The following is a 16693-nucleotide window of genomic DNA, read 5'->3' as shown; positions in this document are numbered from 1 at the left end:
TGATTACTACGGCACTTACCTCCTACAGCTTTACAATGTAGTTATCTCCTATCCCAGTTCCACCAATCACATTTTTTTTCTGGAGGGAAAAAACCATGCCTTATTGTTACCTATCTCCCAAGACTATAGTGAAAATTGGCTTAGAAAATGTGTGTTGTTTACACTGTTTTGAACTTTAGACATTCAATAAAGCTGTTATTATTATAATTATTACTGTTACTACTATTACTTACTATAATCTTTGCTCTGATGCCTGTGCCTGACATTTTAATATCTAGAGAAGGTGTTGATCATTGTTGAATGGTTTAAGACATACATGAATGAATGAAATGAACTTTCAATGGGAAACATGCCTCACCCCTAGGATGGGCAGAATAAGTAGCAATACCAGAGATTCACTGTCCTTCCCTCCTGAAAGCCCCTGGGCGTGAACTTGCAAGTGTTACTCACAAGAATCCTGCAGCATAGGAATCGGATAGATTGTTTGTGCCTCCAGCTGAGGTGGTCACCACACCTTCAAGCCAAATCTTCTTTCCTGGAGTGTATGTATTAACCACCTGTTTACACAACAAAAGCAGAAAGGGATAATGAGGTTTTAAAAGCTATTCCCACTGAGAAGAAACACACATTCCCTTAAGGAAGTTGATCTGATTTCCTGTTTTCAGGGGGTCATGATTTGTGCTTTTTCATGATGATGCACCCATTTCAGTGAGTTGGCATTCACAAACCAAAATGCATTAACATTGACACGTATCCATTTAAAGAAATTATCATTTTTCCCTAAGTAAACCCAACTGATAATGTGACAGAACAAGTGCATCCTCTAGGATGTAAACTGACTGCAGTACTTTCCACTAAAAAATATAAATCATATTGTATTTCCATATCAACAAACATTGAGAAACAATGCTTTTCAGTCTCTCTTATAGCACATCTATGACACATGTACTACCTAAAAGCCACAAATGCATCACAAGCATCAAAAGTCACAAATCACAAGAAGGTAGAGAGAATGCTCGTGGGAGATGTATTTTATAATTACTAGTGCAGGTATATTGTAATCACATTTTGAAAATAACTGCAGTAAGGGTAAAAAGAAAAGTCATTGACCCACAAATGACACATCCCACACAGGGAATAACTGCGTGCCTTCCAAGCAGAAGCAAAACTTCTTGTTGAAAGGTGGCACACTGAAGAAGTGAGGAGCGCCTCTGCCCGGCAACCCCATCTGGGAAGAAGTGAGGAGTGCCTCTGCCCAGCCGCCTCGTCTGGGAAGTGAGGAGCGCCTCTGCCCAACTGCCCCACCTGGGAAGTGAGGAGCGCCTCTGCCCGGCCGCCCATCGTCTGGGATGTGAGGAGCGACTCTGCCCGGCCGCCCCATCTGGGAAGTGAGGAGCGCCTCTGCCCAGCCGCCCCGTCTGGGATGTGGGGAGCGCCTCTGCCCGGCCACCCCGTCTGGGAGGTCTACCACAGAGGCCAGACGCAATGTGGGGGCTGGACGTGGTGGCTTACACCTGTAGTCCCGGCACTCTGGGAGGCCGAGGCAGGTTGATCACTTGAGGCTAGGAGTTCGAGACCAGCCTGGCCAACATGGCGAAGCATATGAAAAATACATCAGACAAACCAACCAACCAACCCAGCGACAACAAAACAGGTCTACCCTGGAGTCGTACTCTAATTTTTTCTATTTTCCTCCCTTTCTGATCCTTTATCCCACTGTCTTTTTCTTCCTCTTCCTTCTCCTTCTTCTTTGTCATATAGAGGATTGAGTTATTATCATTGATCCATACAAAGTCCCTCTCTCATTTATTTTCTTTAATTCCCACCCCCCATTTCTATTCCCCGTCTTCCCATGTGCAACCTTCCTAATATGTTTGATATGCATCTTTTTGTTTGTATGTATTTTTAGAAAATGTTTATTGTTTTGTGTGCAAAAAAAAAAAAAATTAATTAAAAAAAAAAGAAAAAAAAAGGTGGCACACTGAAGATTTGAAATGGCCTAGTCTCTGACCCACAAGGTGAAGACTGACCAAACTATTCAGATCAGGGTGCAGATGCTCGGGACTGCAATCATCACTTAGGAGTAAGATTGTATACTGGGTAGACCCTGAAAGCAGAACCTGAGTCAAAGGCTTATCTGCAGTTCACTCAAGAAATAATACCAAGGAGCAGGAATGAGGAACTGGGGGACTGAAATAGGGAAGAAGGGAAAACAAAGACAAGGATGCATTTTCAAACTGACAACCAATGCTGGCAACTACTCAGTCTCACAGGGATCTTGGTAAGAGCCTTACAGACTGTGTCTCAGAACTGACCCCGAAGGGGATACAAGGGAAAGCATGAGTAGCCTTGCTCCTCTATCCGTATTTCACGTGCAGTCCTGAGTGCTAAGCAGATTCTCTGAGTGTTCCTCATCTCTGCCTCAGAGAAGGAAATAAGAAGTGAGGTACTACCTAGTACACTGACACCTAGCTGGCTGCAGCCTGCATGCTGGCCCAGCCCTGATCTCTACAATGATGGCTAGAGTAGAAGTTGGGACTGGGAGGATGCCAGCTATGCACTAAAGAGGCTGGATAAAGAAAATAGTGTATTTAGGTCCTATGACCCCCCGCCCCGCCCCCCCCCCACCCCAGCTACTCTACTAGACATACATACCAAAGAAATTCTTCCTCAGGTCTCTAAAGAGGTAAGAATGAGAATTCTTTCTATGTCACTGTAGCAGATGTCCACTGCTACAGGAATGGAAAAATAAAATGTGGATATATACTATACAATATTATGCAGCAGTTAAAACAATAAAGTCAATGTAAATCCAACATCATGAATAGTCTTTAAAGGTTTAGTGGTAAATTAAAAAAAAAGAAAACACACCGAGTGAGATTTAGGGCACAGTATTACTTACGAAATTGCTCATTCGCACCCAATAACACTAAACACCCTATGACACATGCCTCTTAAGAACGTACATCAAACACATAAGGAAAGCATGTATAAGAGAGAGGTAAAAATTAAAACAAAAACAAGACCTTTCATGAACTGATGATAATAGTTTGCTGTTAGTTTAGGAGTAGTATGTTAGCTTAATTCGCTGCACCTGAGGGCCTTCAAAAAGAAAAAATATATGTGGCCAAACCCATGGGTACATAGACATCAACAATCAATCATATTCCTCTTTTCATTTCTAGTGAGGTACAGCTCCCTGCCCTCTCTCCCCACATTTGCTAGAGAATTTGCATTATTTGGAATGTATTTTGGGTTGGCAAAGTTACTGACCCCTTTCAGAAACAAAGTTGTAAGAAAATTACACAAATTTGAGATTAAAGTGAGTATTATGATCATAAATGGAAGAAAAATCCTGAGAATTAACGGTGGTGGTCAATAGCATGTTGGTAAAGATTAAGTAAAACTTCACTTTTATACACAAAAAAAGAAGAGTCGTTTGAGGATGCCACCAGGTAGTCCTCTCACCCCTTTCAATACTGTTCATGCCCAACTCAAGGGAAGCAGGGAATTGTAGGAATAAGAAAGTAAGAAAAATGCCTTAAATAATCAAAAGACACATCCATATGGCCAGATTAAAGGACTACATCTATGATTTCCCTTAAAATATAGTGCTAAAAAAAATCTGTGTACATGATAAACTATGCACTTCCTTTATGAGTAACCAAAGCAGAGTAATATATTTGTGTTTTTCTTTTTTTTGTCTTTGGCTTGCAGGATATTTAATGTTTAATTTTGTGCTCAAAGATAGATTTAAAGGCAGTTATAGAAAGGAGCTTTGGTTAAACAAAACAAAAAGGTAAATACTTTAACATAAATGAACCTTGAAAACATTAAGCTAAGTGGAAGAAGCCAGACACGGAAGGCCGCATATGATATGGTTCTATTTATATGAAATGTTCAGAATAGGCAAATTCATAGAGACAATAAGTAGACTAATGGTTTCCTAGGATTGAAGAAGAAGAGGAAGTTTAAGATGGGAGGGGGAAAGGAGAGTGATTGTTAATCAGTATGAGGTTTCTTTTGGAGGTGATGAACAGGTTCTAAAATTAGATTGTGGAGATGATTTCAAAATTCTATGAATATATTAAAAACCACTGAATTTCATACTTGCAAAGGGTGAATTTTATGCTATGTGAATTATATCTCAGTAAATAAATACGTGTAAAAGAACACATTAACAAAAGGAGAGGTATGGTCTAAGTAGGCAAATAAACATAATGTGGAAAAAAGAATGTACCCTGGAAATTCTGGGTTATGCTACATGCTAGTTGTGACACTTGCAGCAGTTATTATCTTGGACTTCAATATCTTCATCCACATTTAAAGTCATGAATTTGTAGTAGATGAACTCTAAGTTCCTTTTAAATATAAATGTTAAAATGTGTTAGTATTTTATAATGCTAATGTAGATTCCCTTGGTTATCACCCAAAGGTCTACAGTATCTTTGATTCTGAAATTTAAAACAACAAGTATGGAAAATGAAAAAAAAAAGTCAAACACAGCTCAGAGCTGGTCATCTCAGAAACAAAGATCTGGGCTGGAAGAAAACACTGAGAAAGGTAGAAAAATCCACAGGAGTAAATGAAATTGTCTAGGGAGAATATACAAACATGAGGCCAGAAAGGGCTAAGGATTTCCCATCTAAAAACATTAATGCATTATCAAAGGCATTAACTGATTCATTCAACAAATATTTATTCAGCATCTACTATATGCCAAGTAGACTTCTAGGGGTGGGTCTATAGCAATGAAGCACAACAAGTCTTTGTTCTTGTTGTCTTACATTTTAGTCAAGGGAAGGAGAATAATAATAAACAAGTATACAAATAAAAGAAATTTAGATAATAAGTGATGGAAGAAAACAAAACAGAGTAACACGCTAGAGAGCAATTTGACAGGAGGGTAAGGTCAGTACTTTAGATAGTGGTCAGAGAAGGCTCATGTGGAAGGTGGTATCTGAGCTGAGAACTCAGTGAAGGAGCCAGCCTCTTAATGGATTTAGAAGAACAACACAGAAAAAGGACCTCAGGTGGAAATAGGTCTGCTGTTTTTAGAACCAAAAGAAGACTATCTAGAGTGTAGAAAGCAAGGGAGTGAAATATTTAAAAATGAGGTCAGAGAAGAAAGGAGTATTTTTATTCTGAGTGTGATGGAAAGCTATTGGAGGGATTTAACCAAGAAAGTGATCTGATCTGACTTATGTAAAGATCCCTGCAGCTGCTATGAGATCATATATATATAATGAAACTGTATCATGATAGTTATTTGTATATCATTTTAATTGTAAAATGATAAAAACTGTAAAATGATATACAAATTAAAGTTTTATTATTTTATAACCACTTTGAGCTTCAATTTCCTCACATGTAAGCTGGAATAATACCTAATAGGATTGTGTTAAGGATCTTTCCTTGTCAAAGGCCAAAGACACATATACTAGGCCAATCACAGGAAGATCCTCAGAGTTAGTGAAAAGGAGCACAGAACTAGCAGATAAACATTTATGTGGGTCCTTCTATGGTGATGCATGAATTCAGAGGAACTAGTGCCAATTATTCTTATGGTTTGGTGGTAGGATTCTGAACTACCATTTTTGATCCAAGTAAGAAATTCAGGAAATTTCCTAGAAATCTTGAACCATTAGCTCTTTGAAGGCAGGGAATACTTTTATTCACTTTTGTATTTACTTCCTATCAGAATGCCTGGCACAGAGTAAGTGCTGCACAGGAGACTGTGTGTAACACAAAGAAGTTAATGCAATTCCATACCTGCCCTTGCACAAGCTCACAGTAAACTGCCACTCCTTAAGGAAGTCATGTGACTTGATAAAGGGCGACTAAAACCTGATCAAAGAATTGGAAGCAATATGCTGATTGCAAAAACAACCTTAGAGATCAGGAAAAATATACAATGAAAACCTATTACAACATGAAAGATCTAGAGAAGAGCAACATGCTTATTTGCCGAATCTCAGGATATCAGGCCTGGAGTTTTCTCCTTGATCTGAGAGGGAAAAGGAAAATTGTGCTTTGCTTAGCGGGTAATTTATGTATGGAATCCAATAACCTCAGAAGTGTTAAAAGTCAATTACCGTACAAGGTGATTTGGATACCAGAAGGATTTTATGTGTTATCAAGCTTGTTATAATATTCTGATATTAAGAAAAGAAACAATCATATATTTCCACATTTATCACTTGAGGACGTTTGCTGTAAGTACAATAAGTCTTCACTTAAAGTCATCAATAGGTCCTTGGAAACGGCAACTTTAAGCAAAAGAACGTATAATATAACGAATTTTGCTATAGGCTAAATGATACTAATAAGAATTAAGTTCCTATGACATATTTCTGGTCACAAAAACATCACCGAATTTCTAAATAAAGACCCCAAAACTTTTAATACTAATCACTGAAATAAGTGTGATCTATATACACATTTAAAAAACATGAATAGGCCAGGCGTGGTCGCTCACACCTGTAATCCCAGCAATTTGGGAGGCCGAGGCGGGCGGATCTCAAGGTCAAGAGATAGAGACCAGCCTGGCTAACAGGGTGAAACCCCGTCTCTACTAAAAATACAAAAACAAAATTAGCCAGGTGTGGTGGCGGGTGCCTGTAGTCCCAGCTACTTGGGAGCCTGAGGCAGAAGAACTGCGTGAACCTGGGAGGGGGAGCTTGCAGTGAGCCAAGATCGCACCACTGCACTCCAGCCTGGGCGACAGAGCGAGACTCCGTCTCAAAAAAAAAAAAAAGAAAAAAGATGAATAAAAACAAGTAAGAAAATCATTTACCCAATTTTTGGTGAATCAGTGAGTGGTGGTAGTCATGGGGGTGGGGATTAAATCAAGGAATTTGTTTGCAAAGCAAAAAGGAGCACCTCCTATCACCAGGAAGTTCAAAAACAATCACAAATATGACAGACTTGCTGTGTGCTTTAGTGCCACATCATTTATTGTGCATTTGTATAATTATTGTAGACTTTACAAATTTTTATTTTACAATAATTTTTATTCATTCATTCATTTATTTTCCAACCTGCTTATACCAGTTCAGGGTTGAGAGTAGCCAGAGCCTATCTCGGAGGCTCAGAGTGCAAGGTGAGAACCAGCCATGGACAGGTTATCATTCCATTGCAGGGCCACTCATACCCACACCCATACTCACTTGGACAGGGACCATTTAGACACCCCAGAAACCTAATGCAATCTACATAGTTGCAGGAGTATCCAGAGAAAACCCAGACAGTGGCCCCAGCTGGGAATTGATTTTTTTCATCAATATTATAATAAAATGATGTTAAATGAAATGAAATTATTCAAGAACCTACTGTACTTAGTTGGATGGTGGCATGCCCAACTCAGAGGGGTGCTTTGTATGAGATATTATTTTTCTTTCTTTTTTTTCTCAAGATGGAGTCTCGCTCTGTTTCCCAGGCTGGATTGCAGTGGCGTGATCTCGGCTCACTTGCAAGCTCCCCCTCCTGGGTTCACGCCATTCTCCTGCCTCAGCCTCTCGAGTAGCTGGGACTACAGGTGCCCACCACCATGCCCGGCTAATTTTTTGTATTTTTAGTAGAGATGGGATTTCACCGTGCTAGCCAGGGTGGTCTCGATCTCCTGACCTTGTGATCCGCTCACTTCAGCCTCTCAAAGTGCTGGGATTACAGGCGTGAGCCAGCGCACCTGGCTGAGATGATTATTTTTCAAAAGGAGTTCAAACTCTAGCTCCTTTAAGTGAGGACTTGATTCCAGAAAACGGTTGGATTTATAAAATACTGTGTCCACAGGACCCTTCAAGGACATAGACTGTAAATAAAAGTTACGCCTGTAGCCCTACTACTTGGGAGGCTGAGGTGGGAGGATCACTTGAGGCCAGGAGTTTGAGACCAGCCTGGGCAACATAGCTAAATTCCATGTCTCAAAAAAGAAAAACAAAAAATTAGCCAATCATGGTGGCTTGTGCCTGTAGTCCCAGCTACTCAGGAGGCTGAGGCAGGAGGCAGTGAGTTATGTTCACACCACTGCACTCCAGCCTACATGAGAGTCTCTTAGAAAATAAAAAAAAAAAAGTTAATCAGAATTCTCTTCTGACTTGCAGGGAGATTTGAAAGGAAACAATCTAAAATTGAGGAGCAGTTAGGGGCATGGACTCTGGAGACGGATTGCCTGCATTTGAATTCTGGTTCTATTATTTACTTACTGCATGACTTTCAGTGAGTTATATTACCTGTCTGCGTTTCAGTTTCCTCAGCTGTAAAATCAGAATCATATCTGCCTTAGAGGATTTTATGATATTTAAATTATATAGTATTTGTAAAGCAGTTGAAGTAGTGTCTGGCATATAGTAAGCACTTAGAGGTGTAAACCAAAATGTTACCTAGACCACTCTCCTTGTCCAAGGCACATGAGCTTGTGTTTGAATGAATAACATCAGAGTTGGTTGTTTTTCCTTCAGACATAGGACTTGTGGTGATAGGTAATAGCCCAGATGCATGCTAAGCAGCAGGAAAGGCCAGTTTAGAATTTAAAATGCACATGGATAACTCACACAAACATAATTATCATTCAGAGTAGTTCATTTATCTATTCTCAGCCCAGGGGTAATTCCAGTCAAGCCACATGAACAAAAAACACACAGTGAGGAACAACTTTCATACAAAAACTAAACCAGTTATATGAAATGTTTTTTGGGGAAATATTCCTAGAAATTATTAATGTTAAAGGTTCTAGGAGTAGTCAGTACAAACCAACAAATATTTTCTGAGTATTTACTGTTTGGGGCACGGTGGGAGGCTTATGAACTCTGTATCTTCCATGAGCAGAGAACAGCATGATGGTGACATGTAGTGGAGGTACAGACACTGAAGCTGGGTGCTGGTTGGGTCCGGGAAGGAAATCAGCATGGGCAGAAGATGAAAGAAAAAAATTAGGAGAAACAGATGGAACCAGCTGCAAAATTCCCTTAGAAAGTAAAACTCTTAAGAAACTGAGGGCTATAGTTCAACACTGTGGTTTTTTGTAGTAAACATGATTCTCCCTGTGCTAGAAGAGAGAAACTTGGAGTACTTTGGAAAGAAAAAGGGTACAGTTCCCGGTGAGAAATGATGTGCCAATGAAGGTTATTTTAAGGGATACACTGTCTGGGGAGTAAGAAGTACGAATGCTGAAATTACTTAAGTGAAGGTAAAGGGAGCTGAGTGGTTGGCTGCCTTTCAGCTGTTCTTCTGTTCCCAAATAGACTTCAGTCCTTGGGTCCATGTGGTCAAGGGGGCTTTTGGGCACCCTGAAAACTGCTCAGTAAAGGGCCAGTGGCTGCTCTGAATCCTTGGGCCTGCTAGAGGCAGAGTTGTATAAAGGGAAACCCTTCTAGTTCCATTCCTTCATATTTCAGGGCTGGGGATTATTAGTACTGTTTCACATGGACATGCTGAGGGAGGAATAGGGAGACAGAAAGAGAGAGGAGACAGAGAAAACAGCCTGGATTTTTTAGTTTATTTTCCCTACCACTTTGAATTAAAAAAAAAAAAAGAAAAAAAACAGTAAAAATAAGAAAATAGCAATTTGTGTAGCACATTTTCAAATTTGGGCTTCCTTTTCCTGTGTTTCCTTGATATCTTGCCTCTAAAACTGGGATCTAAGTCCTTTAAAAAGACTCTTGAGAGCCTGGCTTCAGCCACTGGCTGTGTAAGAAATGGTAGCCTTGTAGCAGCAGACATGTTGTTTATGGTTATCCAAACCCAACACCTTCCTTAATGAGAAAGGAAGCAATAAAACAGGAATAGCGGACAGGCCAGCTGGGCTAATCAGCCCTGGCAGGAGGCCCACCCTCCAAATGAAGCTGGAGCCCATTAATTCTAGCATCTCATCTAGTTGGAAATCAACCTTCCCCAGAATTTCAGGAAGAACAGTAGCTCTTTAAGTAACCCAAACTGGTCCTCTACAGAGTTGGTTACAAAGAGCTGAATAGCTACAGGAAGCTTCTTAAACCTTACCTACACACAGAGCTCTTCTTAGGGACATCCTTGCCTCTTGTCAGTCTTTGTTCCTTATTGTATTTATAAGTGGTCAAGGCGAGAGCTCCATGCCCTTCCCATGTTTCTTTCCATCCTTCTTTTGTGTTTTTGACTCTCCACTTACCTGCTACATTAGAGCAGAGGATATTGACTCTGTCCTCTTCTTCCTCACTGCCCCTCCCTGAGTTCTGGATCTTGTCATTTGTTCCTTGGTCTTACTGCCTCTAATCTTTTCCTCTTCTAGTCCATCCTTCACACTGCTGCTATTTGTTAACTTGACAAATCCCTCTCCAGCTTAAGAACCTTTAGTGGTTCCCTACTGCCAGCAGCGGTACTCAATCATTTGCGCCCAGAGAGGTCTGTTTGATCAGCTGGGAGATGTGCTACAAGCAACTTGTTTCACATACTATTGAAAACAGTGATTTGGGAATAATTTACTTCAAAATAAAAAGATTGGATTCAAAGTTGTCATAATAATATTTTGCCAAAATTCTGAAATGTTTCCTTAACTGGGGAAAAAAAGCTAAGGAGCTAGTAATTGCATACAACCCATAGTCTATTTATCTATTTGTCCATGGGAGTATTTTAGACATGATAAAATAAAGTTGAGAACCACCAAACCACAGGATAAGATGCTAACTGCTTTATTTAACTTGTTCTCTTAGACTCTCACAACTACCCCTTAGCTACCTCTTGCCCCATTCCTCCCCTATGGAAGACCTATGGTTCACTACAAAGAAAGGACGCCTACTTTTCAACTACACAAAGCGATAGTTTTTTTTTTTTTTTTTTTTTTTTTGAGATGGAGTCTTGCTCTGTCGCCCAGGTTGGAGTGCAGTGGCGCGATCTCAGCTCGCTGCAAGCTCCGCCTCCCAGGTTCACACCATTCTCCTGCCTCAGCCTCCTGAGTAGCTGGGACTACAGGTGCCCGCCACCATGCCTGGCTAATTTTTTGTATTTTTAGTAGAGACGGTGTTTTACCATGTTAGCTAAGATGGTCTCGATCTCCTGACTTCATGATCCACCTGCCTTGGCCTCCCAAAGTGCTGGGATTACAGGCGTGAGCCACCATGCCCGGCCATAATTTTTACTGATTACCTTTCCCCCTGCTCACCTCTCATCCACATTGTTTGATTTTTTTTTCAAGCCTATTTCAAATGTTATTTCCTCTGTGAAACTTTCCTCAAACCTTCAGAAAGTTAATTCTTTTCTCCTCTGGGTTCCAAAGTTATTTGGACCTACCTCTGACCTTGACCTTATTATACTAAATTGTAATTTTCTATTTTTTTTCCTTTTTGCATGTCCTATAGAATGCTTGACAATTACTTTGCCTATAAAATACTTACAAATAAATGAGAGAGATAATATTTTACTGATGAGAAAGCTAAGTTTCAGAGAAGATAACTACTAATCTCAGTATCACAAGAGCAAACACCAAATCCTCACAGTTCCAGTTTAGGGCTCTGTTCACTTTCTAATTCAATTTCCTGTTTGAGGAGACCCACAACTTCTGGTTGGCTAAACTGCCTCCATATTTAACATGTCCTTCTTAGGTTAGACAAGCTGGGCTATTCTGAGCTCAGTCATTCCCATATCTCATCACATTCCTCTTGATGTATTTCTTCTGTTTAATGTACTTCCTGTCAGTTTCATTAATCTTTTTCTGTATAATTTCTTTTTATCATCTCTGTGTTCTGGAGTGCCATCTTTGCCCATTTTCTTTCGGTATCAGATCAATTTTTAATTTGCGGCTTCTGTTTCTGTGACATTTTTAGGATTTAAAATTCCATTCTCTGCACTTGTTATCTCAAACCACAGAAAAGCAGTTGAATGTAATTGCAACAAAATATAAAATTAAAATAAGAACATACACAAAAAAGATAAAGTCACTGGGGAGGCAAGGACATTATGATCATATGCAAGAAAATGGGAAAGAAAAGTTTCACAGAGCCCAAAGCAATGACTATGTTCAAGGATAAGTGCTAGTGAGAGAGAGATTGGAAAGTAGCCACTTGCACATAAATTACTCTTCCTCTCTTTCCCAGTCCTTTTCTGTGACTAACCAACCCCTACCTACTTACAAGTCATAGGTTCCAGCAGCCTCACTGGTAATTTTACTCTTGCTTAGGACAAACCCTATAATCCTCCCACTCACATGCTGAAACACTGGATGGTCATCCTAAGTTGCCCCTTCCTCCTGAAGAAGCTTTTTGCCCCAAACAGCAATTTGCTCCCAGGGCCATTCCTCCAAATGTCCATGGGTAGCACATACCTTCTTCACATTGTCATTGCCTTGCATATAGCAGGACCTTACTAAACACTGACCAAGAGCCTGTGCATATGAAACATATGAATGGAATCCAGTAGATCAATGCAAATAACACTCTAAAAGTCTTGTCCTCTTCCACTATCACTTGCCTAATATCATGATACTCAACTTCATTCATTCATTCAACCCTTACTTCATTCATCCATTCAGTTCATTCAACCCTCACTTCCAGGATACCCACCCTAGATTATTAATTGACTGTGGGGTCAAATTGATGTTCTTTCACCAAGAACATTCATTCAGTATTCTCCTTTGAAAGCCTTCCTAATCCTGGGTGGTTAGGAATATAAATATTACATGGGTTATAAAATAAATAGTTGATAAGTGTGGGCAATACTGAATAGTGTAATGGATAAGAGTGCAGGTTCTGGAGTCAGATGAGCCTCAGTTTGAACTCCAATTTTACTACTTAAAAAGCTCTGTTGGCTTGAGCAAATCACTGGTTTATTTAATAGATTAATAATATATAGTGCACTCAATAAATGGCATTTATAACCCAAAAGGAATACAATTATTATATTTCTGTAAGTTAATGATGCATTTTTCACAATTCAATGCTTTTGAAATCAGGATATTATTCAAAATCAGTATCAAATGAAACTTGCCTGCTGTTTACCCTCTCCCTTCCCAGTTGTTATTAAATTAATAGTGAATTCTCTAATATCTGTTCTAAGATTCAAGGAAATATTTGTATCTAAGAATCAAGGAAATTAAGGTTCATGGAATGACAATGACTAAAACTTTGGTGTTCTTTGGTGGTAAACATATCTTTCGGGTCACTCCCCAACTATAATATTTTTCATGTCTTGTATATGAAGGCAAAGAGTCAAAGTTTCCCTTAGGTCATATTCTCCCATTTGCAGATGCACAGCCAAGTGGGGTCACAGAGGCTAATTTACTGAGAAGTTCATGGAGCTTAAATTTCCAGCTCCCTGCTTTCACAGGCATCTAACAATATCCTAAGAAGGGCCCCGCTAATGTGTTCACATGGTCAAATATTTACATAATTCTCAGATTTCCTTGTTTTATTTTCCTTATAAAGGTCCCCATTGTATAAATGTCAGGCCCCATAAAACTCAGAATCACTCATTGATGTTATCCCGAGGTATTAATGTGGTACAGTTTGTATTTGGGGTCCTGTGCCTTCTGAGTACAGGTGACCCTTAAATGACATGGGTTTGAACTGTGCGAGTTCACTTATACATTAATTTATGTCAGTGAAAGTTACATTGGGTGCACGTGCCTCTCGTTTCTGCCCTTCCACCTCCCCCACCTCTTCTGCCTCTGCTATTCCTGAGACAGCAAGACCAACGCCTCCTCTTTCTCCTCCTCATCCTACTCAATGTGGAGACAAAGAGGACAAAGACCTTTATGATGATGATCTGCTTCCACTTAATAAACAGTAAATATATTTTTTCTTTCTTATAATTTTATTTTCTTACTTTTCATTCCCTTTTTATTTTTGGAAACAGGGTCTTGTTTTGTTGCCCAGGCTGGAGTGCAGTGGCAGGATCCCAGCTCACTGCAGCCTCAACCTCCCCGGGCTCAAGCAATCCTCCCACCTCAGCCTCCCAAGTAGCTAGTATCACAGGCATGTGATACCATGCCCAGCTAATTTTTGTTTTTGTGTGTGTGTGTGTGTAGATACGGGGTTTTGACATGTTACCCAGGTTGGTCTCGAACTCCTGGCTCAAATGATTCACCTGCTTTGGACGCCCAACGTGCTGGGATTACAGGTATGAGCTGCCACTCCCAGCCCATGATTTTCTTAATAACATTTTCTTTCTTCTAGCTTACTTTATTATAAAAATACAGTAGATGACACAGGTAACAGACAAAATATGTTTATCAGTTAGGCTTGTGTTATCTTATCAGTGAGTCTTATGTTATCAGTAAGGCTTCTGGTCAACAGCAGGCTATTAGCAGTTAAGTTTTGGGGGAGTCAAAAGCTGTAAATGAATTTTCGACTATGCAAGGGAATCAGCGCCTCTAAATCTCATGTTATTCAAGGGCCAACTGTATTTCCTTGGCCTGTGTTTCTCTTCCTCTCCATCAAAACCTGCTCTTGGGAAAGGATCTTCTATTTACCTTTAAAGCCTTAGTGTGAACTTAAGCCGGTGTAGTCTACCTCTTCCCAGATTGCTTACATTCTTCATCATCATCCTAATGTAGAATGAAAGATTGTTCACTCAAATGAAATGTCTGAAACAAACAGACTGAAATATTATTTGGGGCCACAAAAAGACTTTTCCATCACTCCTAAACACATACACTGAAGATACTTTCCTACTATGTCTATACGTAGGCATAGCTCATAGGGCTGTCTAAACTGATTTCCATCTATTCGACACTACCACAAAGTTAGCAGCAGGTAAGTTTCTTCTGCAGTGTGAACAGCAGAGACAGCACATATAAATGTGAATGAGATAAGACATTACTTCTTTTATACTTCAGATGCTTTCTTCTGCTCATTCACCTGCCCCTCACTTTGTGCATCCTTCCCTCCAACATGTATTGAGCACCTGCTAAGTGATGGACACTGGGCATTGAAATAAGCAGTCAATATTGCCGAATGAATGAGGGAATTAATGAATTAATCAAGCAAACACTGACTTTTGTGATGATACTACTGTTCTTACCCTAGTAATGTGTTTTCATTTTCCAGTTTTCTTCATTAGAGAAGACTAATATTATCATTGTCCTCATGTTTCCTTTAATTGTGCCTCGAGTTGTTCTATAGTCCTCAAGAATAAGTGGGTTTTTGTTTCTTTGTTTTGCTCTTTTCTTCTTGTTTACTAAGAGGATCAAATAAGCAGGTAAACTGGAAAGCTGGTTAAAAGCAAGAGTTTCTCTTAAAATCTATTAATTACTTCAAAGAAATTACATGTCCTTCTCCCTTACTACCATGGTCCTGCAACTACAATATATTGGGAGAAGTGGCATAATGTCACTGCATTTATTGAGATTTCAAAAGAGTTGATCCTTATTAAATATAAACAATCATAAGCAATGATAATAAATGAATAATCATGTGCATATGACGAACCATACAAACCATTCCTTTATCCATACATGTCTACCACCAGTGGTTCTCTGATCATACCCTAAGAAAAACTGTATAAATTAGAGAGAGTCTAACTTTTAGGTGTTAGCCTCAATGTCACTTTCTCTGACTTCCCTGATTTCCTTTCCCTCACAAACTAAGGTGGGTACTTCCCACTGTGGACTCCTATAGCGTCCTGTAATAGGAATCATAACATCTTATTACTGTTCCTTGCTTAATTATCAGTTTTCCCCACTGGACCATAAGGTCTATGAAGACAAGCATCACGTCAGTCTTGCCCACCATTTTATTCTCAGGGACCTGGAAAATTCTAAGAATGTTACAAATAGTCAATAAATGAAGGAAGGAAGGGAAGAAAGAAGGAAATGAAGGCAGTTAGAATGACTACTATAAAGAAGATAGTAAGAAATGCTGTGAGATATGGAGAAAAGAGAACTCTTATACACTGTTGGTGGGAATGTAAATTAGGACATCCATTAAGGAAAACAGTATGGAAGTTCCTCAAAAAGCTAGAAATATAACTACTGTATGATCCAGCAATCCCAGTACAGCGTATGTATCCACAAGAAAATAAGTATCCAAAGAGATATCTGCACTCTCATGTTCACTGCAGTACTAGTCACAATAGTCAAGTTATGAAATCAACCTAAGTGTCCATCAACAGATGAACGGAGCCAGGTGTGATGGCTTAGGTATGTAATCCCTGCACTTTGGGTGGCTGGGGCAGGAGAGTCACTTGAGACCAGAAGTTGGAGGCCACCCTGGTCAACACAGCAAGACCCTGTCTCTACAAAAAAATTAAAAAATTAGCCAGGTGTGGTAGTGTGGGCCTGTAGTTTCAGCTACTTGGGAGGCTGAAGCAGGAGGAGTGCTTGAGCTCAGGAATTCAAGGCTGCAGTGAGCTATAATTGCACTACTGCACTCCAGCCTGGGCAAAAGAATAAGACCCCATCTCAAGAAAAAAAAAAAGAATGGATAGAGAAAATGTGGCATATATATTTGCGGAATACTATTGAGCCATAAAAAAAGAATGGGATCTTGTCATTTGAGGCAACATGAATGAGCCTGGAGGACATTGGGTGAGGTGAAATAAGTGAGGCATAGAAAGATAAATACCACATATGTTCTTGCTTATATGTGGAAGCTAAGAAATTTGATCACATAAAAGTAGAGAGTAAAACAGTGGTTACTTAAGGCTAGGAAGGGTGGGGAGTAGAGATAGAAGAGGCTGGTTAACAAATCCAAAATTACAGCCAGATAAAAGAAATACATTCTAGTGTATG

The 16693-nt window shown here is 39.6% G+C and overlaps 1 protein-coding gene across 3 annotated transcripts in view; it reads right to left on the bottom strand.

Annotated features, from left to right (window-relative positions):
* The window catches only part of HPSE2 (heparanase 2 (inactive)), a 772172-nt gene that overhangs the window by 160830 nt on the left and 594649 nt on the right, over window positions 1-16693 (bottom strand). For all 3 annotated transcript variants that reach the window (XM_055252704.2, XM_055252710.2, XM_055252697.2), the window contains one exon: window positions 451-557. In XM_055252704.2, the coding sequence (XP_055108679.1) occupies window positions 451-557 (107 nt within the window). The remainder of the gene's footprint in view (window positions 1-450; window positions 558-16693) is intronic.

This window comes from Symphalangus syndactylus, chromosome 2, assembly GCF_028878055.3.
Source record: "Symphalangus syndactylus isolate Jambi chromosome 2, NHGRI_mSymSyn1-v2.1_pri, whole genome shotgun sequence".
NCBI lineage: Eukaryota > Metazoa > Chordata > Mammalia > Primates > Hylobatidae > Symphalangus > Symphalangus syndactylus.
Note: the sequence above shows the minus strand (reverse complement) of the source record. Positions and strands in the feature narration are given on the sequence as shown.